Source organism: Megalobrama amblycephala, linkage group LG19, assembly GCF_018812025.1.
Source record: "Megalobrama amblycephala isolate DHTTF-2021 linkage group LG19, ASM1881202v1, whole genome shotgun sequence".
NCBI lineage: Eukaryota > Metazoa > Chordata > Actinopteri > Cypriniformes > Xenocyprididae > Megalobrama > Megalobrama amblycephala.
In genome coordinates, this window is record NC_063062.1 from 16,226,697 (window position 1) to 16,253,708 (window position 27,012).

Here is a 27,012-nt window from a genome sequence, read left to right on the forward strand (position 1 = left end):
CAGCCGTATAATGTGGGTCAATGGGGACTTCTTTTATAAGAGTAAATAAAACTTGCTTAGACAAATCCAAATTAAACCCTGTGGCTCGTGACGACACATTGATGTCCTAAGACACAAAACGATCGGTTTGTGCGAGAAACCGAACAGTATTTATGTCGTTTTTTACCTCTAAAACACCACTATGTCCAACTGCGTTCAGCACTTGTTTAGTGAGGTCTGATCGCGCTCTGACAACGGCAGTGATGTCTCGCGCATATACTTCAATGAGTGCTAGACATTACTTCTGCTGTGAGAGCGCGATCAGACCTCACTAAACGAGTGCTGAACGCAGTTGGACATAGTGGTGTTTTAGAGGTAAAAAACGACATAAATACTGTTCGGTTTCTCGCACAAACCAATCGTTTCGTGTCTTAGGACATCAATGTGTCGTCACGAGCCACAGGGTTTAATTTGGATTTGTCTAAGCAAGTTTTATTTACTCTTATAAAAGAAGTTCCCATTGACCCACATTATAAGACTGACAGACGGCAACGGTTGGAGTTAAAAATCATCATTTGTGTTCTACTGAAGAAACAAAGTCACCTACATCTTGGATGCGCTGGGGTAAGCAGATAAACATCAAATGTTCATTTTTGGGTGAACTATCCCTTTAACAGTGCTTTTCCTGTCAATGCTAACCAAACATACAACAGTGTTTCCTGCATCACTATTCAGCGACATGCGCTACTAATGGATCTAAAATTTTTGTAAGTTTGCAGTCTAAATTAAATGTGATTAGAAAAAAAAGTCTAGCTTATGCAAAACAATACAAAGACAATGCATGTTATGCTCTGTTTGCAAACAATAAAAACATGCAAAAAAACAACAACATCAACAGTGTAGTCCTACTAACAACATAAAGCTGAATCAAACTATAAGATTCAAAAATCTGTCTCAGCTCATATTAGTTTGAATTAATTTAACAATTCACTGACTGAATCACTCATTGTTGACATTATAATTATTGAATATTACTGTATTTTGTGAGAAGTGTGCAATTTCTGACTGGTTGTTCATACTGTATAATGTATAAAGATAAAGATATACATTCACAGTTTTGTTCCAAATAAATGGTCATTTAGAATAAAATAAAATAAAATATTTCCAGAACACCATTGTTTTTGTTTAGATTTGTTAAGTATATAATTAGGCCTAATTATTCTTTAAATACTGAAAACATCATCAGTCATAAGGGAATTATAACTGTTCAGAGTGGAATCAGAATCTGAACCAGAATCATTAAATTCTTATCTTAAAGAAACACAGAAAGTGCCCAAGGTAACACTGACTATGCAATGACATATAAAACAGCAATATGCTGATGTAGGTAAGTAACCACCTGTAACTGCTGAAGCTATGAACTAAATAGACTCATAATTACAGCAATATGACATGTCATGAACGCAGCTTTACAGCAAGGCATGTTCTACATCTTAACTCACACAGACAGTTAGTGGGAAAACATTGTTGTGGAGTGTTGCAGTAATATTGATTAGATTCCCAACCTGTTTTCCTCCCATGGACTCAAACATCTTCTCCAGCTGAACTCGGAGCTGCTGGATGTTGTTCAAGATGATGCAGGGCTGTCAGGAGAAGAAAAATAGACAAGATATTTCATGATTAATCGACTGTCCTCCTTTCCAGATGCATTCGGTCTTTAAAACCCTCCACCATCCTAATGCAAGGAGACGTTTTTTTACTAGAAGACTTCTGTAAATACATACACATGGGCATTGATTCGTCTGGATGCTGATGATGATGATGGTTGTCAGTGACATGAGTTTGCACATCTAACTTTCATCAGTGGCAGTAAATCTGAATTTCATTACGTAAAATCTATGCCTCTGCCTCTCCAGAGAACTGCCAGAATTTCACAATCGAACGCAATTGTATTGATTCAAACACGCATTCCTTTTTGAAAATAAATGATGCACAACAAAGGTGATATTAAAGCATAATTTTTCTTTTATATCTAATAATATTTATAGTCGGTTGTATTTTGTTTTTAAAGTCAGAGTAGTTATTAATATATTCAGTAGGTTGCCCTAATGCATTCAATGCATGCATTGAATCTTTTCAATATATATATATACATATATATAGTGAAAAGATTTGGTTTAGTTTTTTCTGGCCAAACCTCAAAAGCCTGTTTAAATGATTAAAAATATTATATCTTAACTTTTAGATTAGTTTTATCATATAAACCACATGCACTCACCAGCCACTTTTTAGCTGCTCGTTAACGCAAATATCTAATCAACCAATCACATGGCAGCAACTCAATGCATTTAGGCATGGTCAAGACGATCTGCTGAAATTCAAACGGAGCATCAGAATGGGGAAGAAAGGTGATTTAAGTGACTTTGAATGTGGCATGGTTGTTGGTACCAGATGAGCTGGTCAGAGAATTTCAGAAATCTCTGGGATTTTCACACACGACAATATCTAGGGTTTACAGACAATGGTCTGATAATAATATCCAGTGAGCGGCAGTTCTGTGGGTGAAAATGCCTTGTTGATGCCAGAGATGAGTCAAGAATGACCAGACTGGTTCGAGCTGATAGAAAAGCAAAAGTAACTCAAATAACCACTCGTTACAACTGAGGTAATCAGAAGAGCATCTCTGAACACACATCACGTCGAACCTTGAAGCAGATGAGCAACAGCAGCAGAAGACCACACTGGGTGCTACTCTTGTCAGCTAAAAATAGGAAATTTGAGGCTACAATTCACACAGGCTCACCAATATTGGGAAAACCTTGCCTGGTCTGATGAATCTCAATTTCTACTGTGACATTCAGATGGTAGGGTCAGAATTTGGCGTAAACAACATGAAAGCTTGGATCCATCCTGCCTTGTATCAATGGTTCAGGCTGTGGGTGTCATTATTTTTGTTTTGTTTTTGCGCACAAAAAGAATTCTCATCACTTCATAACATTAAGTTTGAACCACTGTAGTTGCGTTGACAATTTTAACGATGTCTTTAATACCTTTCTGGACCTTGAATGATGGTAATAACGTTGCTTCTATGGGGGATAAAAAAACAAAACAAAACAACAACAAAAAAAAAAACATTGGATTTCATCAAAAACATCTTAATTCGTGTTCCGAAGATGATCAAAGGTCTTATGGATGTGGAACGACATGAGGGTGGGTAATTATTCTTAAAGGGTTAGTGTACCCAAAAATGAAATTTCTGACATTAGACTACCAAACAAAAATACAGTATTAATAGTATATAATATCATGTGTGTAAAATGACATCTGTAATTAAAAATGTTATATAAAAAAAGAATATTATATTAAAAACATTGGTTTGATGATGAAATGTTTATGACTCTCTAACTCACAAGGATCAGTTTCTGATGACAAGTGTTAAATGAGCTAAACACTTGACCGTTGCTTGCTTTAGGTGAGACTGTTATCGCAATGCACTTTGGGTAAAAAGTGTCTGTTACAGTGAATGTCAAATAACCATTGACCAGAATCGTGTTGATACGCAGATGAACTAGAGATACAGCAGTCAAAACACTCTTGTGTAAGTGTCCCAGGATTTAACTGGATGGGTAGGAGTGCATAATTAGTGCAGGAGTCCATAAGATAATTAAAACGGGCTCCTACTGTCTGCAACGGCACACTTCCTAAAGGTCACATGTCAGCCGTGTGACAAATAGGTGTAAAACTCTGAAATGAAAATATGAAGCAGTTGCGCTAATTGAAATGAGGGAACATTGTCTCAATGACAAGAGCTAGTGATTTCTCACAGTCGTAAATTTAATTTAAGACAATGTATATAAACTCCTGTGTGGTGGTTATTGAGCTGATTTATGGGCATTGGTGCGTTTAAAGATGTAGATATTCTTAGGATGAACCGTGCTGTCAATTACGCGATGGATGAGACCCGAGGAGCGGCTCTATCCTCCGAGACAGAACAGAGATATGTCTTTAATTACAGGACGCATGATTTTCTCTCTGTGGTCCTGTCACTGCACTTAAAAGATACATCTGTCTTTCTTCCCCACCACAGACGTCCTGCATGTCAAGCTTTTATAAGCATTACAGGAAGACATTGTGAAAAATAAGAGGCAGAACAAAAGCAGCTCTGAGTTAGCGCTGTTAACGCTGTCATTTTACATAAAGAACAGAAAAGCACAGAGGAAGGAGACGAGGACGCGAGAAGGTCTCGCTCTTTATTAGTCGTCTACATATTGCCATCTCACAAAGACATAATGCAGAACGCAACCAAAGTCAACTTTAATGTCTCCAAGGTAATGTCCCCAGTATAATCTGATCAAGCCATGTTCGGACACTTGCAGGGTCATGACTTTAAGAAACACGCTGACAATTTATGACGAAGCAGTTTTGAAAGCTTGTGTGTGCAAACCTGTTCATAGACTCACCACTTTCTCCTTGCTCAGATGGTTGCTGAAGTCTTTGGAGATGATTGCAGCATACTGGAGAAGAACTTTATTTATGGTCTGGAAAGAGAATAAAATGTGCATTTAAATATTATAAAATACAATTTAACTTTGTGACAGCAATAAGCTGGGTATGTGATGCTGTTATTATTTACAAACCTAATACACAGATGTACATACACTACCATTCAAAATGTTGCTGAAATTGAAATTTATTTGATCAAAAATACAATAAAAACAGAAAATACTGTGAAATATAATTACAATTTAAAAGGGAAAGGGAGTAAAACTCTTAACATATTCATAAATATGTAAATAAGTAAATGAGGGCAGTAATGATATGCATTTTCTCAGGCTGCCGTAATAGATTTCTCGTGTCAAGTTTGCATGAAGTAATCAATGCCTCCTACAAGACCCTTTACCCACAATCCTGTGGGAGGAGTGCTGGTCTCAAAGCCTCTCTCTCTCTCTCTCTCTCTCTCTCTCTCATTTCATTTGCATTCACAAGAGACATCTGCAATAGGAAAATACACTAGCTGGCCTGAAATCTCTTGGAAATGTCTTAGAAAATCCGCTATGTGTGTTCGAGTGAGCGAGTATACAATGAGAAATATGATCACCATATTTATAAGTTGTCTAAATATAGATGTGTTAATTTGTTGCGTTTTCCACGTTAAACATCGCTTAGGTTAGGTTTAGTGCTGTGATCAAGCTTCTAACACTGGCAAACATCCTGGCTTCACAGTGGCAAAAACCACTTAAAATCTTAATAGAACAAATGATTATAGTTGTTGTCTAATTTTCATTATTACATTCAGTGTTTATTTATTAGTGTTCCTACTAGTTTAGTTTGTGTATTGATTGAATGTGTCAGCATGTATTGTCTGGAAAGAGTCACCAATAAAACACTGGATTGAATTGTGGTCCTCACAATTCAATCCAGTGTTTTATTGGTGACTCTTTGTGAGGACATCTATATGTCTGATCAAACAAGACAACAGTCAAACAGTCACAACAGTTGGGTTTTCATATTTTATGGGGACATTTCATAGACATGATTTTTATACTGTAAACTGTATATTCTATCCTCTAACCCTAAACCCACCCACCACAGAAAACTTTCTGCATTTGTACATTTTCAAAAAATATCACTTTGTTGTTTGGTTTTTAAGCTGTTTTCCTTATGAGGACCAAAAAAATGTCCCCACAAGGACAAGGATTTTTTTTTTTTTTTTTTTTTTTTGAAAGAAATTACTTTTATTCAGCGAGGATGCATTAAGTTGATTAAATGTGACAGTAATGACATTTATGTGTTTATTTTATTAATGTGTAATGTTACAAGAATATATTTCAAATACAACTTTAATTTTAAATGTGAAGTTTCTATTCAAAGAGTCACGTTTTCCACAAAAAAATAAAGCAGCACAACTGTTTTCAGCGTTATGATTTCCTGCTCAGATGTTTCTTGAGCAGCAAATCAGCATATTAGAAATCTGAAGGATCATGTGACACTGAAGAAGAGTAATGATACTGAAAATTTAGCTTTGCATCGAAGGAATAAGTTAGAGCTTAAAGGTGCCCTAGATTATGTTTTTAAAAGATGTAATATAAGTCTAAGGTGTCCCCTGAATGTGTCTGTGAAGTTTCAGCTCAAAATACCCCATAGATTTTTTTTAATTAATTTTTTTACCTGCCTATTTTGGGGCATCATTATAAACGCGCCGAATTTATGCTGTGGCCCCTTTAAATCACGTGCTCTCCGCCCACAGAGCTCGCCCTTGCCTTAAACAGTGCCTTAACAAAGTTTACACAGCTAATATAATCCTCAAAATGGATCTTTACAAAGTGTTCATCATGCATGCGGCATGCATGCGGCGGATTATGTGAGTATTGTATACTGTTATATTGTTTACTTCTGATTTTGAATGAGTTTGATAGTGCTCCGTGGCTAACGGGAAACTGTTAATGCTACACTGTTGGAGAGATTTATAAAGAATGTTATAATAGTTAATAGTATAATAGTATATATAGTTGTGTTTATGCATTATACAGACTGCAAGTGTTTAAAAATGAAAATAGCGACAGCTCTCTTGTCTCCGTGAATACAGTAATAACCGATGGTAACTTTAACCACATTTAACAGTACATTAGCAACATGCTAATGAAACATTTAGAAAGACAGTTTACAAATATCACTAAAAATATCATGTTATCATGGATCATGTCAGTTATTATTGCTCCATCTGCCATTTTTCGCTATTGTTCTTGCTTGCTTACCTAGTCTGATGATTTGGTTGTGCACATCCAGACGTTAATACTGGCTGCCCTTGTGTAATGCCTTTCATAATGTTGGAAACGTGGGCTGGCATATGAAAATATTGGGGGCGTACACCCCGACTGTTACGTAACAGTCGGTGTTATGTTGAGATTCGCCTGTTCTTCGGAGGTCTTTTAAACAAATGAGATTTATATAAGAAGGAGGAAACAATGGAGTTTGAGACTCACTATATGTCATTTCCATGTACTGAACTCTTGTTATTTAACTATGCCAAGATAAATTCAATTTTTCATTCGAGGGCACCTTTAAAATATATTGCAATAGAAAACAGTTACTTTAAATTGTGATTATATATATATATATATATATATATATATATATATATATATATATTTTTTTTTTTTTTTTTACTGTATTTTAATAAAAAAATAAATAGTCTTGGTGAGCAGAAGAGTCTTCTTTCAAAAACATTAATAAATCTAACTGACACCAAACCTTTGAAGGCACTGTAGATAAAAAGTGTAACACTGTAGTGCTTTTAAAACATTGCTCTATTCATTTCATTCATTCATCCATACCCTGCCCGGCACAACATCCCTGGCTCAATTAACATTTACAATTCCTTTTGGTGATTCCATTGGGGCAGAAATTACTGTACATATACTTGACATTTAAAGAAAATCAAGTAATGCTGCAAAAACACAACCTTAATTTTTTTCCAGGCAACGCTGGTCTAGATTTATGTCTAGTTTCAAAGCTTTTCTCCATCATTTGCTCATCATTTTATGCTCTCAGCTGCCTGGCAACCATATGACAACCTACAGTCTGAGTAATATTGCTTGGCGGAAGAACAGTTTATTGTGATTATTATTGTTAATTCATGTAATTCTTTATTGAAGATTGGTGCTTTTTATCATACTGCCACCGAGACTGTGCTGCAATGATTTTACCACATTTAAGGGTGATTTACTTTGCTTTTCATCACAGCAGCATGGTAAAATCACCAATGCACAGCCTCAAGGGACATACTTTCTATTCTGATTCTGTCTTACCTTTGCAAATCTGCGCATGAAGTGAGCGAGAGCTTGAGGGTTCGGACACTCCAGCTTCTTAATGATCTCAAAGCTTTGGTTCAACTGCGTGAACACATCCACCACCGAGCAAGAGAAGAGAGCGTGTTCTGATGTCTGCTGAAACTGCAATGATAACACAACAATCAAAACATTAATATCCGCCACACAATACAGAGGATATCATGCTTTTAGCAGTTATATATTTTTATGTTTCCCTTAATTTCAGCATTTACTACATAATGGAAGAAATAAAAGAATATGTGTTGTAGCCTGATTCCAACTTTCCATAAAGTTCTAATATGGTTCTTAAATGTTATAGTGGTTCAAGAACCTTTGGAAGGGCTTCATTTTTTACTATGTTTAAAGAATATGTGACACAAAATTTAAAATTCTGTCATCTTTAATTCACCATAATGTCATTTTAAACCAATATGACTATTCTGATGCTCTTTTCATACAATATACACTACACTTCAAAAGTTTGGGGTCAGTAAGATTTTAATACTTATAATAATACTTTAATTTGACAAGGATGCATTGAATGGATCAAAAGTGACAATAAAAACATCAACAACAAAAATATGTTACAAGCGTTTTCTATTTCAAATAAATACTGTTCTTTTGAACTTTCTATTTATCAAAGAATCCTGATAAAAAACATCTGTCAGTGTTTTCACAAAAATATGAAGCTTTCAACATTAAAGGGTTAGTTCACCCCAAAATGAAAATTCTGTCATTAATTACTCACCCCTCATGTCGTTCCAAACCCGCAAGACTTTAATTTATCTTCAGAACACAAATGACGATCAGAATGCTGTCAGATTTCCTTCTATTGACTGCCTTTGTAACTACCACTTTGATGCTCCAAAAACTTGCGAACATAAGCAGAAGCTCAACCAAACCTGCTTCACGCGCAAGATCAAACCTCTTTTCTTGGAAGCTCAAACATGCTGCGTAACATACGAGAATGAACCTCACTGCGTATGAAGCAAGTTTGGTTGAGCTTTTGCTTATGTTCACTGATTAATGTTTACATGCCAGTTAAAGCCTAAATTTTATCTGTTCGATTCTTTTCAGAAAATTTGGGACTAAACTGCTCGATTCATATGGATTAGTTTTCCGATCTCTTTATGAAGTTTTTGAAGCGTCAAAGTGGTAGTTACAAAGGCAGTCAGGAAATCTGACAGCATTCTGTCATCAAAAAGTTCTTCATTTGTGTTCTGACGATGAACGAAAGTATTACGGGTTTGAAACGACATAAGGGTGAGTAATTAATGACAGAATTTTCATTTTGGGGTGAACTAATGCTTTAATAGTAATCAGATGTTTCTTGAGCAGCGAATCAACATAGAATGATTTCTGAAGAATCATGTGACACTGAAGACTGGAGTAATGATGCTGAAATTTCAGGAATCACAGGAAAAAAATACAATATAAAATACATTACAATAGAAAACAGTTCTCTTAAATTGTAATAATATTTTACAATATTTAAAAACATTAAAAAAATCTTACAAACCCCAAACTTTTGAATGCTTGTGGAGGATGTCACCTATCAAACTTTTTTTTTTTTTTTTTCTACCTACAACCAATATGCTGATGTGTAGAATATATAATTAAATATCAAGGAATGATATAGGTTTGTGATGAGAAGACTTGAACCTCAGATGCTGCCAGCAAGCACTGAGATTTTTTTAAGTGTTGGTATGATTCAGAGCCTTTGGGAATGCCTGCCAACATAACCTATGACAGAATTAACCTGCGCTTCTGCCCTTATTCTCCAGGCGCTTCTGCCAACGAACACAAGCCTAATAATCATTAGACAATTAACTCAAAGTGCTGCTCCATTAGCATCTTAATGTAGAGTTGACTCTCACAAGACTTGAACCCCAGTGCAGCTAAATATCTAAACACAGTTAGCAACCCACTACGTGTAAACTCATGTAATCTCAGCACCAGCACAGCCTATAAATAAACTCCCCCTCCGCTGTGAACAGTAGCAGGAAAAAAAAAAACACATTTTAACACTGTTTTCATTGCTCTGCAGCACTATTCTGCATCTGAAAATGCTCATGTGCAATTATATTTGTCAGTGTCACATATCACATATAATAACGGGGCCGTTCATCACAGCAGTTGATAATGTGTAGGTCAATATTACCAGCACTAAATGGTTTGTGTTTTCACCACAACTGGTTTCAGGTGAAAGAAATTAGCATATGAAACCAATCACGCCGGTGATTTGTTTTCGCCAGCGAGGGGAACACTGAGCAGGATAAATCTGTGTTTTTGTACTGCCTTACAGTAACAGCAGCTCATATTCACATCAGTCCAATCAGAAGCATTTGTTTGGTTTATTTCACGAACACTCATCAGCCTAATGCTTTCAATTTACCAGTTTACCAGCACCTCTGATTCCATTCATCGTGTTTACATCTGAGAAAAACTCTTTGCTTAATAAATTCTCAGCACAAATGTCATAAGAGAGAACAATATATATCTAATATTCATACTCCTATCCAAAGAGAGAGCTTATTGAAATTGAAAACGTTATAAACCTGTTCAAATGCATTCAACTCAAGTCAGAATGACTGCATTTATGAGATGAACATGAATACCAGTGCCCAGCTAATGTTTATATATATATATATATATATATATATATATATATACACACACACACTGTGTTCCAAATTATTATGCAAGTGATGTATCAGTGGAATTTCAGTACAATAAAGAGTCAGATTTTAGTTTTTCAAAGAAAGTGTTTGTTTTATTTCTCTGTATCTTTTTAGATTACTGGTATAAATCTCAGACAGGTCTATTAAATAGTTTGCCAGGCCTGCTTAGGTAATTGGATACCCTACTTAAAGATGTTGTTCCACATTATTAAGCAAGTCACAGTTCTCATGCAATATGGGGAGAAAGAAAGATCTTTCTGAAGATGAAAAGCATAAAATTGTGCAATGTTGTGCAAAAGGCATGAAAACAACTAATAATGTGTGAAAAGTGAATGGAGATTATTGAACTATCATAAGATTTGTGAGTGATTTAGAGCACAGCAGAACTCGGTCAGATAAAGGCTTAAAGTTTCTGTCAAACAAGTTAATTCTATTTAAAAAAAAGCCACTGTTGAGCAGCAGGTATTTGAAGCTCCTGGTGTCTCTGGAGTCTCAAAAACCTCTCCAGGCAGGCTGGCAGTTATGTGTAAAATTGCATTTCAGATCAGCCCTAACCAAACCTCACAAAGAAAAACATTTACAGCGGGTGTAGAAATACATTTTCAAACAGTTTTATTGCTGTGGTGTTTTTTGCAGCATGGGATAGTGCATAGTGCATTGTTTTTCAGAAGGCATTATCCTTCTTTTTATACCAAAGCTGAAAATGGCCAGTTATAAACTCCACATATTTTGCAGAAGTCATTTCGACACCCTCAGAGACCCTAAAGGGACCTTCCATCTCACTTCCCAATATTCCAGCCCAAATCATCACCCAACAGCTCCCTGCTGACGTCACAGTCTTGTTGGAACGTGGTGGCCATTCACCAACCATTCAGAAATCCATCCATCTAGACCATCCATTGTAGTACAGCATTTGTCAGTGAATAAAACTGTTTAAAAATGAGTCTTCATTTATTTCTAAACCCACTGTAAATGTTTCTCTTTGTGAGCTTTGGTTAGGGGTGGCTGAAATGCAACTTTACGCACAACTGCCAGCCAGCATGAAGAGCTTCTTGAGACTCCAGAGACACCAGAAGCTTCAAATACCTGTTTGCTGCTCAACACCAGCTTTTTTTTTTTTTTTTTTTTTTTTATAGTTTTCCTTTTAATACAACAAATTTTTTTTGACAGAACTTTTCTTAAAAGTTCTGCTGTGCTCTAAGTCACTCACAAATCTTATGATAGTTTGATCATTTACATTCACTTTTCACACAATATTTGTTGTTTTCATGCCTTTTACGTAACATTGCACAATTTCATGCTTTTCATCTTCAGAAAGATCTTTCTTCCTTCTCATATTGCATGAGAACTGTGACTTGCTTAATAATGTGGAACAGCCTCTTTAAGTAGGGTTTCCATTTACCTAAGTAGAGCTGGCAAACTGTTTTGTCTGAGATTTATACCAGTTATCTAAAAAGATATGGAGAAATAAAACAAACACTTTCTTTGAAAAACTAAAATCTGAATGTTTATTGTACTGAAATCCCACTGATACATCACATGCATAATAATTTGGAACACAGTGTATATATATATATATATATATATATATATATATATATATATATATATATATATATATATATATATATATATATAATTTTGAATGTTATATATATAATTTTGAATGTATAAATAATGTTTTTGTGCTAATGTTTTGAAAACATTATTGAAGACCAGATAACTTTAGACAAACGTTCTATTAATGTTGCTGGAAGTATGAGAGAACATTAGCCAAGGTTCTGAGAACGTTCCCTGTTAGCTGGGCACAGTATTGTTTTTACTAGTGAAAACTCAGGATTTTGAGCCATGACTTTAATTAAAAGTGTCAATTAAAGAAACATGGTAACTGATAATGATCATAATTAAGTTGCAACTGTGACTGTACATGTATGTAGTCTACATGCATTTGTGTACTGGTTATGAACAGCGAAGAGCTTGCCAGAAAATACTCATTAACAGCTTAATGATGTGACAGGCTACATTTTCCATTAATATAAGAACAGAATGAGAATGATTAAGAACAAAAATCAAGCATTAATCATATACTCAAAGCATATCTTTTGCACTTCATTTTGGTGTTGCACTAAAAAGTGTGCTGTCTTTGTTGGGATGCCAAAAAAAGAGGAAGAAATAAACTCATCCAGTGCATGTATTTTATTTTGAAGAATCATAATTCGAATTGTAAAACTGTAAGTAGGAACTTCACAGGAAAACACTTGAAGGCAGCATACAAGCATAAGAGAAATGCAGCATTTAGTGTTAATGTGAGGTTTAGATGGTAACGGCAGCGTTAGACTATTTGCCCATTTACAAATGAAAAGCTCTACTGAAGCAAAGTAACAATACGAAAAACTCACCCCATCTTTTTTATCTCTCTCTAGAGCTCCGTTAACAAAATCCATTGCTACATCTTCATTTTCATCCAACCACTGGATAACAAACGGCTCAAACCACCTGCAGAGAGAGAAAACAACACAAAGCAGTGTAATAAAGGCTGTAGATGTGAGCGCTTTTGAAGTCAGAGATTGAAACTGTAGCAAAAAGGCCTATCAGTAAAATCTGGTCTTTGTATATGATTTTTTTCCCACCCTATTTTATCATTCACTATATGTGAGAGACAAATTATGTGCCAAAGTTTAATGCTTAATATTTCTATGAAACAGGATTATTATCGTTAACTAAAATTAAAACTATTTTTGTTAAGTGAAGCTGAAATATATAATATATTATATAATATATATTAGATGAAATCATATACTCAATAAAAATTGGAAAAGTTGCCTTTAAAACTAAAATTACCACCTGAAAATAATTAATACGGGGAAAAATAAAAATAAACAATGTAGTAATGAATAAATTGTATAAAAAACAACACATAACAAACTGGAAATATAAAAATAAAATCTAATTCAAGAGCACAGCCTATATCACTAATAAAATGTGGATACAACACTGTTTATTCAAATAAACACATTCAAATGCTTTTCACGACTCGTACAGATGGGAAACAGTAAAGATATACAGTATAACAGACTGTCTAAATCTGAGATGTTCAGCAACAGTATAAACATCGTCTCATAGCTCTGAAAACATTTCACTTACATTAAACAAACAATTATTTGCTCTGTCGAGGCACTGAACGTCTTAACAGACAACAGAAATGAGAATAACATATTTTTAAATCAAGTTAAGCATTGTAGATGGCCTGTGGCAGGCAGAATCACACTAATAGCTCTGCTAATGTAATGAACCTGAGCTAGCGGTTTACTCAGATGGTTTGCATTAATTTACTGTTTTTGACAGTAATAAGGGAATTAATATGATGACATTTAGCTTGTTATCTTAAATATTGATCTGGATTGCTCTACGTGAAGGTTTCCTAACCACACATCCACAGATAAGAGCCTGTTTGCTCAGGAAAGCTGCAGATAGATCTATCTGCTGTGTGTTTTTCATCTAGGAGGTGTACTTTTTACAGCAATTTCTCATTTGCAGTATGTCCCTGGATGCTGGAACGAGATTTAGCAGATGTTCTTGCCGACATTTATGGCTTCGAATGTGCAAGCTTTAATTTTTCGCAATTTTATCAGATGCTTGTTCACAAATATGACATTTAAAGTGCAATGTTTTCCAGCAGCACTCTCTCTCAGATTTCTCAGCAACATACGCAGCTTATGTTAGGTCCAGATTCAATGAGATACTAGTGTCTAATTGTTAAAAAAATATAAGAAAAACATGTTCCCAGAAAACAAATAAATAAAGCAAGCAACATCTGGTTAAATTATGTAAAATAGGCAATATTCATCTGATAACAATGCCTGTTGCAATTGATAACTCATAGTGTAGTGAGTGATTTTAACAGCTGAGATTCGAAAGAAAATCAGAAAGGTGATGAAACCAAAGAGGTGACAAGGAATCCTGTGTGTGAAGATTTGTCAATTTAATGATTTTTTATAGCTACTGTAGGAATCATTTTTAAAACATTTTACCATGTTTGCAAGGCAGCACTAGTTTAATATTCCTTAACATTTTTATTCTTCCCTTTTTATCTCAGCAAATAATTCAGCTTGAATTGTTTAACCCACAAAATCCATTCAAACTTAATTTAGTAATTAATTTCAGTCAGATAGTATGTGTGTCATCTAGATGTGGTTTTGAAAACAATATACTGTACAATTAAATGTTGAAAATCTCCTACTGACATACATTTGTAAGATTAGAATGTTCGCCATTTAAAATGATGATGTCATAATATTTAGATACTGAAATGTGAATGATTTTCTCTCATTTATTTGGAAACTATTGTGATTAGTCTTTATTTATTTATTTATTTAAAAAAAAAAAAAAATCTATTAACCATCTATAGCCTCCTTTCTAAACTTAAACGTACCTAAAAAACGTACCTAAAACTTTAGCATTATTAGTATCATTCCTTTGCTGCTTTGCAAACACTGGTATTTGCTTCAGCAAAAGCGAATTAATTTCTCGTGTCACTTATGTTAGTAAATATGATGGGCGGAGCAGCTCTCACGTGTGGTCTCATTCTCATGGCAAAATCAATTCTCCTCTAGATGATTTTTGATTGACAGCTGTGTGGCTCTTCCCTAATGTCCTGTCCCATCTGTCATCCCGCCTCTCCACGCTCATAACTCACATTAATGAATGAGTGACTTTTTGACAACAGACAGCAGCCAATGAGAGGCCAGCGTGTGTCTGCAGATCCAGGACGGATGCATGATGGGTTGTGAATGGATGGATCAACACTCACTGTAAATGTGCACCAGGGGCACTTTCTAAGACGAGGTGAAATTCGGATTTTAATTGAAAGCATAAAAACAAAAATAAAAGAAATATGATGAAATTATAATTTTTTTAAGTTCTGTTTTTTATATTAACCTCTAATATATATATATATATATATATATATATATATATATATATATATATATATATATATATATATATATATATATATATAAGGGATAATGTACATCCAGCCGGTTGATATGACAACATAAACCCATACAGAGTGAACAGGACCCCTTATTTTGTAACAAAAACTGACTGGATGTACATTATAATGCTTATTACATGGCTACTTGCAATATAAGTAATTAGACACAAAATATTGATGAGTTGAAATATTTCATTAGCTCTTTAAAGGCAAAGCTTCTGTAAAGAAAAACAGATCATAGCAAGCAGCTTTAAACCAATATGAACAAAGTTCAAACAAGATATCTAAAGTCCCCCTGCAGTCAATAATTTCATCCCTTAAAACTTATATTTCATAATCAAAATGACATATTTTTTTTTTTTTCCTTCTGAAAATAATTCTTCATGCCTTAAAAAGCTTACTTAATTTAACTATCCCTTTAAAGCATATTAAAAACACCACATAGACATATAAACAACATTAAAAACTTGATTTTCTATTTTAAAATCTTACCTGTTTATTATCTAATGTCCTATTAGAGTGTACAAAACACTCGTTCTGGCAACAAGATGAAAACCTTTACAATTTTACCATAGGCCAATGAATAATAGGCCAAAGAATAATAAATACTGTAACAAATGTATAGCTCATTGTAAGGTAATGTTAGTTAACTAATGTTAACAAATGAGACCTTATTGTAAAGTGCTACCAAATATAGTATTGGTTTGTTGTCTGTTGTTGGTCGAACTTCAATGTGAAATTTTGATAATGAGATTAAGATAAAGACTGTGATAGTGTAAGGGAATTTTCCAAATACATCAATGATTTAAAAAAAAAAAAAAAAATGAATGCAGAGAGGGGAACTTGACTCCTCATTTCAGAAGACACCACAAGTCAATGGTTTGAACACTATAAGAGAGCAAGAGATGTGAACAGGAAAGGAGGAATGTGGGAATACTTACAGGGAATACTCTGGAGGAATTCCCTTAAAGGCAGGCAGGTCTCGGACGTACTCGTTGTGGAACCATTTGACTTTGAAGTGCAAATTCATGTACTCTGTGCTCTTGCATAGACGATGCTTGTCATGTTCTGCAAATGAAAGGAAAAAAAAAAAGAAAGAGTCATGAGACATGAGTCATGCATCTGGTTTGAGACACAGTAACGTACTGAGCTTTAGTGTCTGAAGACATTCCACAAACATCAGTATGTAACAGGGTTATGTAAAAAAATCTATTAAAAACATATTTGTTCAATGAAATAAAGCTGAAAAATATGAAAATGAGAAGATTTGCCTTGGAAATTAACTGTTAAAAGTTTAAGTTGAACTATTAAAATTACTAACTGGAAATAACTAACAACTAAAACTGTTCTAAAACTGGAACAAAATTGCTAAAAAAATAAATAAAACAAAATAAAATAAAAAAGAAGCCTGAAAATCTAAAAATAAAAGCACTATAATTTACTACTGTATTACATAAATAAACTATAATAGTGAACAACTAATAGAATATAAAACTATAATGGTATAAAAATACCACAGGAAATGAAGAATCACAAATGAGATGTATTTAATATCTCAATTGTTTATACAAGACAATGAGAGTAAATGGAGAGCAAACAGTCACCAAACAAACAAACAAACAAAAAATTGTTTTACTTTGAATAACATGTTGTGCACAGTTGAATTGTTCACAATAAGAACACAGAGCTCTGGGAAAAAAAATTAAGAGACCACTGCAAAATTAACAGTTTCTCAGGATTTATTATTTATATGTATCTGTTTGAGTAAAATTAAGATTTTTGATTTATTATACTGACAAAAATTTCTGACAAAATTTCAAGCAAAAATATTATCATTTAGAGCATTTATTTGCAGAAAATGACAACTGGTCAAAATAACGAAAAAAAGATGTCATGTTTTCAGACCTTGAATAATGCAAAGAAAACAAGTTTTTTAACAACACAATACTGTTTTAACTTCAGAAATCAGTATTTAGTGGAATAACCCTGGCTTCCAATAACAGCTTTCTTGTGTCTTGGCATGCTCCCTATCAGTCTGTCATGTTGGGACACTTTATGCCACTCCTGGCGAAAAAAATTCAAGCAGCTTTATTTAATGGCTGTTGACCCTCTTGCTAACATTCTAGGGGTTTTCAGTGGGGTTCAGGTCTGGAGATTGTGATGGCCATGACAGGGTCGTGATCTGGTGGTCCTCCATCCACACACTGATAGGCCTGGCTGTGTGGATTCGAGTTGGGGAACATTGTCAGAGCAGAAGGAAGCAATTTTTCTTTCAGTATAATCTTGCTTGTGGTTGGAGCAATGCATCCTTCGCAAAGACGTATCTGCCCGATTCTAGCTTTACTGAAGAACCATCAGATCATCACCAATCCTCCACCAGATTACACAGAGGATGCAAGACGCCTCTCCAGGTCTAACCATTAGAGGACCAAGTGTTGGGCAAAGCTGAAAAATGGACTCATCAGAAGATCAGAATCAAGCAGATCTGTCTTTGTGAAGGATGCGTGACTCAAGCCATGTACAAGTTTATCTTGGAAGAAAATGAGCTTCCTTCTGCTCTGACAATGTTCCCTAACACAAAGGATTTGTTTTTTCCTGCAGGTCATATTGTATAATAATGTATACAGCTACAGTACATTTGGATTATTAGACAATGGCAAAATAAAGTGAACCGGCAGAGTTTTGCATTCAAGGGCATGTAATGGGAACCACTGACACACAGAAGAAAGAGTGAAAACTCTTCACGTGCTCGCACTCATGACCGCTACTGAACATCTGAACACAAACAACGATCAAATATACATTGACGGTCTTCTTCCGTCTCTTCTCCAAAATGTAATCAAATGCATATTTCTGCAGGCGCATGTAAACTATTTTTTTTATTTTTTTTGTTTGTTTCTAAGCAAAGGCATTTCTTTTCAAGACAAGTCAATACCCACAAATCATACTCTGTGAACAACGGCTTAATGCAGGCCCAGATTGGCTAATCGGGAGCATTCCCGGTGGGCCGGTCAGTTTATTTGGCCACGAGGGCCGGTGTTGTCATGGCACTGGGTTGAAATATGGATGCTCTAGAAACTGTGGACGCGGCCAAATGTACTAAGCTGAGTAGGCTAACTTTTTCCTAAAAACCATTCAGTGACGGATTTAGGCCTGGACAGGCCTGGACGGCCCAGGGCGGCACGGGGCACCCGCGCAAGAAAAAACGAACAAATGAATGCGTGGTCGGGTTTTTACCGCTCATTTGCACGCAACGTCAATGATATCATGTCACTTGGTGGGTAAATTAACCTGGTCGGGAGGGACTCGGAGTGTGCGCTCGGAGAAGACACCTCACTCAAAAGTATACGAGAAGAAGGGATGAGGTGACGTCTGTAGGGACAGCGGGACAAGTTCTAAATCAAAGCTAAATTATGGTAAGGCAAAATGTCTTAGCCACCGAAGGCCGATTTATGTAATGTAAATAAATAAAAAGGAAGATGGGAAAACATGCAAAAGATAAAAGCATGAGTGCAGCTTACTCATATCGTAATAATAGTAGGCAAATAATAAAATATGGCCTATCACTTATGTTATGTTGCTTACTATGCTATTACACATTGGCCAACAATATTCATTTTTCTGTCCAACTAGCTTAACCAGAGAGTAAAATGTGATTTTGTAACATGTAACTTTTAAAAAAACAAACAAAAAAAAAACAAACGTAATGGCTTACTTTAATATTTTACTGTAAAGTTGTGCAATTTTGTAGGATTTATGGTATTTTCTGTTATTTATTTGCCTCAATTTGTAATAATTTAAGTATATACATTTATATAAAATAGCAAAATGTTATGTTAAATCCACTTTAATAAAGATCTACATTTCTAAATTTCATTCATAGTGATAGACATGAAAAATGTGCCTGGGTTTAGTGGACGATTACTATCTACTGGAAATCAAACACTTAATTAATTAAAATTAAAATAACATAAATTTTTAACTACAGCCACTAGATGGCTAGAGAATTAATCAATGGTTCACATTATAACATCATTATTATAACTATAAAAATAACTTTATATCAAATTTTTAGCATTTTTTTGTACTATCATTTGTACTATCATGGGTATTTAAAGATATTTTTGAAAAATACAATTATTTACAAGGCTGTAGAGAACAGTGCACTATTGCAGACTTATATACTGAGGTTTTAATTACATTATTTTAATATAGTCAGTCATGAATTAAAGTGGGCCGGTCTAAGGCATGAAACTCCAGGGCTGAAAATGAGTCCCAATCCGGCCCTGGCTTAATGTATAAATTAAGTTATATGTCAAAAAAATTGGTAATGTCATACTTTGTAGTAGTGGTATCATGTACTTAGTGTTCAATTGACTGTAGGTCCACAGCCACTTCATCCAACGCTCTTGATGTTCTTAAATTTACTGTTATGAGTGAGAAACCACTTCAAATGATTCAGTGTGTGCAGGGAACTGAAAAACTAATTTAAACTGATTCACGAAACAATTTAGACTTTGAACAGAATCGACTCAAAAGAGTGATTCATTTGTGAATGGGGAATCGTTCATGCCCCAGAAAAAGAGACAGCATGCTTGGAATAAACTAAGCATTTCATAAAGGATTAGTTCACTTTCAAATGAAAATTACCCCAAGCTTTACTCACCCTCAAGCCATCCTAGGTGTATAAGATTTTCTTCTTTCTGATGAACACAATCAGAGAAATATGAATAAATATCCTGATGCATCCGAGCTTTATAATGGCAGTGAACGGGACCAACAATTATGAGCTTAAGAGAGTGCTTCCATCCATGTCTATCCATCCAAAAAGGTGTTCTCCACATGGCTCCGGGGGGTTAATAAAGGCCTTCTGAAGCAAAGCGATATATCCATATTTAACAAGTTATGAAGTAAAATATCTAGCTTCCACCAGACCGCCTTCTGTATTCAACGTACGAAGAAAGTGTAAAACTCTTGCAGTTCAAAAGGCATAACCCTCCAGAGCCGTGTGGAGTACAAAGTTTATGATGGATGGATGTGAATGGAAGCACTTTTTTCAGCTCATACTTGTTGGTCCCGCTCACTGCCATTATAAAGCTCGGATGCGTCAGGATATTTATTAAAATATCTCTGATTGTGTTCATCAGAAAAAAAGAAAGTCATATATAGGGCTGCACGATTAATCACATGCTTTTGTCATGCGTGTCTCGTCAGTAAAGCCGGTTCTGTGATTAGCGGTAAATGTCCATCACCTGCTTTCAAATGGAGCGGCACTTAATATACAGAGCCGTAGTTCGCGGACAAGCTACGCAATATCGCGTTCGTAATCGAAAGCGATTCATCTGCGATTATGAACACGATATTGCGTAGCTTGTCTGCGAACTATGGCTCTGTATATTAAGTGCCGCTCCATTTGAAAGCAGGTGATGGACATTTACCGCTAATCAAAGAACCGGCTTTACTGATGAGACACGCATGACAATCTCGTGCAATTAATCGTGCAGCCCTAGTCATATACACCTAGGCTTGGCTTGAGTAAAGCTTGGAGAATTTTCATTTGAAAGTGAACTAATCCTTTAACATGTATTGCATTAAAATAAAGTAATGAGAGGAACATCGGCCAGCACATTTTTCATTAAAGTAAAAGTACCTGCATTTAAATCTACTCTTAAAAGTAAAATTTTTCCAATAATTTACTCAAGTAAATATAACGGAGTAAAAGTAGTTTGTGAAGACAGGAAAAATACATCTGCTTGATTTGTCAGATATCAACCAGAACGATCTGGACGTCTGTTGTGGTGTTTTGTAAGTGCACACGGCCAGAGCAAGTAGAGCTCATCCCAGACTTGTCAGAAAAGATCAAAACACACAAACTTGCCCACCTGTGTGGATACAACGGGGACAGACGACAGAATCTCAGCAGCCTGGTGGGATGTTTGGCAGGGGTGCTGTGATATAGACTCTGACTGGCCACAAAATAAAGGTCAGAGAGGATTGTGGGTAACCTACAGCAGCTACACAGCAAGTGGATTCAGGAGACAAGAGTCTGACAGCCATTAGAGGAAGCACAGGGAAGTATAGCTCAGAAATGACAGTAAGAGAGAAGGAGAGTAGTTTATGCAACTCCTGCAGTTGTCAAGAATGACATGTAAACTACAGTGAGGAGACATGTCAGCATATATGCACAATAACCTTTTGCTCCCAGCACAAACGTGGGGACATATCACCTCCAACCAGAGGTTGCGTTAGACTGTAACTTTGTCCGTCATTTTGACGGACAGGGTCGTAAAAAATCCGTCATAATCTATTATTACCCGTCATTTTAATTTTTATCTTTTAATTATAATAACACATTTAATTGCTTTTATTTTTGCTCACATTTGAACAAAAATAAAAGCAATTAAATGTTTTATTATAATTAAAATATGAAATTAAAATGACGGGTAAATCACACGTGAAATTTCTCTGTACGTGTTGGTAGCTATTAAAGAAAACGTGGTTTCATATTTATGTTTAAATAGTCCTATGTTATGTTTTAAATTCATTCATCTATTTGATTATGAAAAGTGAACAGCATGAGTAAGACGCATCATAAGATGCGCAATATATCGGGAGACATGGAGTGGGTCAGACATGATTTTGACCACTTCATAAAGTTTTATTTTGTAGAAAGCCTTTCTTTACAGTGAATTTCGTTTTGTAAAAATTTTATCTTAATTTTAATCAATGTTTCATCAACCAATTCCCTGGATGTAATAAATAAGTAGCAAATATAGTAGAAAATATAATCATGACATGGAGGTGCGGGCGCGTGAACTGGCGCGTGAACTGGAACGCGTCTTACATGAATGAACCGAAACTCAGCGTATAAGCTGCTTGCCTCAGAGACATGAGAAATATCTCTATAGAAAGCATGAAATATCTACTTTAACAAAAACAAAATAATTCAAAATGAAAAGAAATTGGCTACTCTGTTTATGTAGAATAAACCGAATGAATTGTGCATTCTCTCTCTAAGCGTGTCCATGAGGAGATGAGGAGAGTCAATGTCAACTTCATCTTTGCTGCCGACACTGATTCAGAAAACATTACTTTATTAATAAACAATTAAAATGTCTCCTTGCTGTTTTGGTCACATTCATAAGACCAATGTCGATTCGTAAATCCCAGGCTATATGCCTTTTTCAGTTGACGAATAAACAGTGCATAGTGCGCCTCCCACCCAATAAATCGCAATAGGCTGAAAGCTTTGTGTTGCTTTTGATATGGAACAAAGTCTCAGATTTAAAATTCTGTCCATTTCATTAAGAAATTCAAGCAATAAATACCGTTTTGGCGCTCTTTAATGTGGCGTCATATATCGTTGTAACTTCTGGGTACTCGCCTGTGCGTTATCAAATGCATAGCAAAAGATTCGTGCCAGTTTCATTTTTGTTCTGGATCCAGTGCTCTGCTGCTACATTGGAGCGCACTCGCCACCAACTGAACAGGGGTGTGAATTACAGTTACAATTTACAATAGATCACCCTCAGTGTAATCTGTCAACGTGACGGACGGCCTTCAGATTTTTCTGTCAATGTTAAAAAAAATCCGTCAATGACGGATAATTTTCAGTTAACGCGACCTCTGCCTCCAACAGACATGGAGTCTTTGGTCAGAGTGGTAATAATGTGATTAAGGTGTTTACATGCCTGATAATTGCGATTATAATCAGAATACACCACATAGTTTAATGTGAATATGGTCACTATGATTATTAACTTAATCGCAATATTGCCAAAATCCTATTATAATCGTATTATGAGGGTGCATGTAAACGCACTCATTGAGGGGGACAAGTCCACCCTACAATAATTAGAAATATTCGATATTTGATATTCTTGATGCTGCTCTGCTGCACTCCATTATGCACTGCTCTGTTTGTGGTTAGGATGACAAAAAGGTTCAAACGTTAAATATTGTTTTTGGTTGGTCTGCCTCAGCATTCTAACAGCGCTCGTCAATGTCAAAATGATTAAGATGGCCAATCAAATCAAAGACGGCGGGCCTTACTGTTCACAAAAGAGGAGTGTGAATTCCAACACGACACTTCAGTTTTAATAGTGAAAGAGCGCATGGTAAGATGTAGGTAGATAACTGTTTTATGATAGAAATGTTAAACGACTGATAGTGATGCACACTACTCAACTTTTTTCCCCCACAAATTTCGCCATTTTGAATTGAAAATATTATATAATTTACTAAATATTTTCAAATACTTTAAATAAGTTAACTGACGGCAGAAGGTCTGAACTCCATCGCAGCTTTCATTGGCCAAGGACCACCCATGAGGACGTCTGACCGACATGTAAAGCAAGCAATCAGAGTTCGTTTTGTTCCGCGTCATGTTTAGGGGTGTGAAAATGTCAAGTCAATGTCCCTGCAATAACAGATTGGTGTGCATCTAATAAATTATTCATTCAAGAACATTGTGCAAGTTTACTGCAGGAATGGAGCTGCGAACTTCATACTTTTAAAAATCCAGCATTTAGTTGATCCTGATAATGGCTTTCTTCTTCCATAAGGGGGTTTGGCATCACAACGACTTTGCTTCCATTGTTAAAGAATGCAACGCACGTCTCCTGGAAATCCTGGAGAATTCAACCAATCAAATGACAACTTCAAAATTACTGAAGTGTTTCCCATTTTGTGTGCCTTCTGTATAAGACGTTCAGCCAGCGGTCCGTGGACATGACATCTGAAGCTGAGACTACTCAGAACTGCAATTACACCTAAAAACGTCTTTTACAGTTCTTATTTCTTTTTCTTTGTTCCCTTAAATCTCTTTTAATCCTTTATTTAATTCCTTTAATTCCTGTCTCTTTTGATCAATTTCCTTGCTGAATACAAATATTAATTTATTTCACATTTTTTGAGTGTGTTAAACACAATGAAATAACATTACATTTTATTTTAAATTGACATTAAATAATAAACATTATGTTAAATATTTACACCCAATATTGATCAATATTCTCTTTAATAAAATTTTTATGGTGTGATAATGTACACTCAGTCACTCTTAAAATAACAGCAAAATGCAATCCTAACAGGGTTTGAAGAGGGTTATTCTACAACAACGATCCTGTCTGGATCTCTTCATTATTAATTCTTTACAGACAGGAGTGTATTATGGCCAAATATACCATAATATTGGACTCTATAAAGCCGCAATTGACCAATCAGAATCTTATTAAGAACATATTCAAATAACACGAGCAGTAGCAAGATACTCATGACAACCCACCATGACTCTAACATGCAGTATACAGCAGCTACAAGCTACCTTCTCACATATTCACAGTACGATTTAAAATATTCAACCTATCAGACTGCGGTTGTCAACATTTAAATGTAAGTGTCAGTAAATAATTAATTAACGCATTAGATCATCTCATTCATCACTGCACTGTGAAATTCTGATTTCAAGCCCTTCGGCTGAAGTGATACGCTCACGTTTCTGCCCTCCATCCAGTGCCAGACCTGCAGTGAGGGTCACTTGAACCCAAAACCCTGATCCACCTGAGCTTTCAATAGCTTTATCTGAAAACTGCTCCTTCATGAGTAATCGCCCCGTTCGCCATGGAAACAAGAACCACTGAAGTCTGAAAGCAAAGATAATGATTCAAACTGCTTACATGCTGATCTTTAATTGTTGCATAAGACTTGAATAATTTGCTGCATTCATATGACAGCAGAATTACCATAATTACAAGATTCCACTGAAAACTTGTCTTCAGACATAATTAAGCTGCTGCCATCACAATGGCCACATGAGACAAATCACACATACAATGAAGTCAAAATTAAAAAAGTCAACTGAATTTCTCTAATACAAGTTCCTGGATATACAGTGCATGTTTTTAAAGAAAAATAAATTCAAAGAAATAATCAAATTAAATCCTGATAGATAAAATCTATTCATGTCAGGTTTATTATCGTTAAATATAGCTAAAACTAAAACTATTCAAAACATTTTTGTTAACTGAAAAATAAAATAGAAATATTACATGAAAAACCTATTGAAAAACTAAATGAAAATGAGAAATGTTGCTATCAAATTTGAATAAAAACTGAAAACAATTTAGAAAAAAAGGATGGATGGATGGATGGATGGATAGATAGATAGATGGATAGATACATAATACTACTACATTATTACACATTATTTCCACCTGAATATTCCCTGTCACTGTTAAAAACATCACATTATGGAAGATAAATGTACGTCTACAAAGTCCCGACCGACATTATTTCCTGCTGAATATTTCATTCTGAAAGTTATGGAAGTCACTGTGGAATGTTGTTATTAACATGTCCTGGAAATACAGAGCTAAACTCTAAGACTTATGATGGAAGGTGTCTCAGTTGGTTTATGCAGTTCTGCATTTCCATAATGCTTCATATGTTTTCCAAAACCCCATAATGAACGACATTAATAACACCTGCTTATGAAGCATGTCTGCATGAATTAGTAAAATGAATGACTAACTCTTTTGGCAGCTCATTGTTTCTTGCAACCTCGGATAAGTTTAATTCCTAAATCGTGCCGCTGTTTGCCATATTGTGTGGATGTGCTACATCATTGATAATTACTCGTTTATCTAAAAGGAACCGTTATTTTTCTCAGGGAACAGCCGCCCCAAGGCAAATGCAAGGGATATCAGATAGCGTCACAGTGACGCTGGATACTGACTTGCACTTCAAGAAAAATATAACGCCTCATCAGCAGAAATGTCCCTCAGTTTAACATCAAAGCATTCATAATTCATAGTTCTGGAGTTTTCCACCACAAAGAGAGTCCTGATAAACACCTGGCGCTGTCTTCCATTTACACGACATTAAATCAAGCCGTGTGTCACATGCTCTTGTGAATGTTGCATGGAGAATTAAGCAGTAAAAGAGAGTTAGCTGAAACAGAGAATCAGCTATTGGATAAATCTCACTAAATCTGTCAAGAACAGGTTCAGATCATTTCACTCCAAAAACAACAAGGAAATGAAAACTCAAAAGTAAAAAGTATATATATAATTTTCTTCATTATTGTAAGGGTTATGTTTAATTTCACTGTGTTTTTGTTTGGTTTTCCCTGTTCCTGTTTGCCTTAAGGTGATGATACACGGGGCAACTTTTTGAGCAATGTTGCCGGGCAATGTAGCCGAGCAACGTTGCTTAGGCACTTTCCCATTGAGAATGAGCAACAAATTTATATCTGGATACGTTAGATCGGTCGTGGGCAATTTTTTGAGATCCTCCAATCAGAATGTTAGCAGCCGATCACGTGACCGGTTCGGAGATTTCAGAAAAAATTCAAACAAGATGGCAGCCTCTCACCGGCAGTAGAGCGGAGAAAAAGAGTGTGAACTTATATCTTTTTACGCTAGTAAGTTGTCATGCGTCAACCCAAAACAGGGAATTTACCTCATATATTGCTTAAAATACCAACAACTGTCCAAAGTAATGCTTTTTCTATCACAAATCAGATCGG

At 35.3% G+C, this 27,012-nt stretch overlaps 1 protein-coding gene across 6 annotated transcripts in view; it reads right to left on the reverse strand.

Annotated features, from left to right (window-relative positions):
* The window catches only part of LOC125253970 (protein unc-13 homolog C), a 244,034-nt gene that overhangs the window by 55,438 nt on the left and 161,584 nt on the right, over nt 1–27,012 (reverse strand). For all 6 annotated transcript variants that reach the window (XM_048168259.1, XM_048168258.1, XM_048168257.1 and 3 more), the window contains 5 exons: nt 16,427–16,553; nt 12,889–12,985; nt 7,788–7,931; nt 4,440–4,517; nt 1,545–1,622 (listed from right to left, as the gene is read on the reverse strand). In XM_048168259.1, the coding sequence (XP_048024216.1) occupies nt 1,545–1,622; nt 4,440–4,517; nt 7,788–7,931; nt 12,889–12,985; nt 16,427–16,553 (524 nt within the window). The remainder of the gene's footprint in view (nt 1–1,544; nt 1,623–4,439; nt 4,518–7,787; nt 7,932–12,888; nt 12,986–16,426; nt 16,554–27,012) is intronic.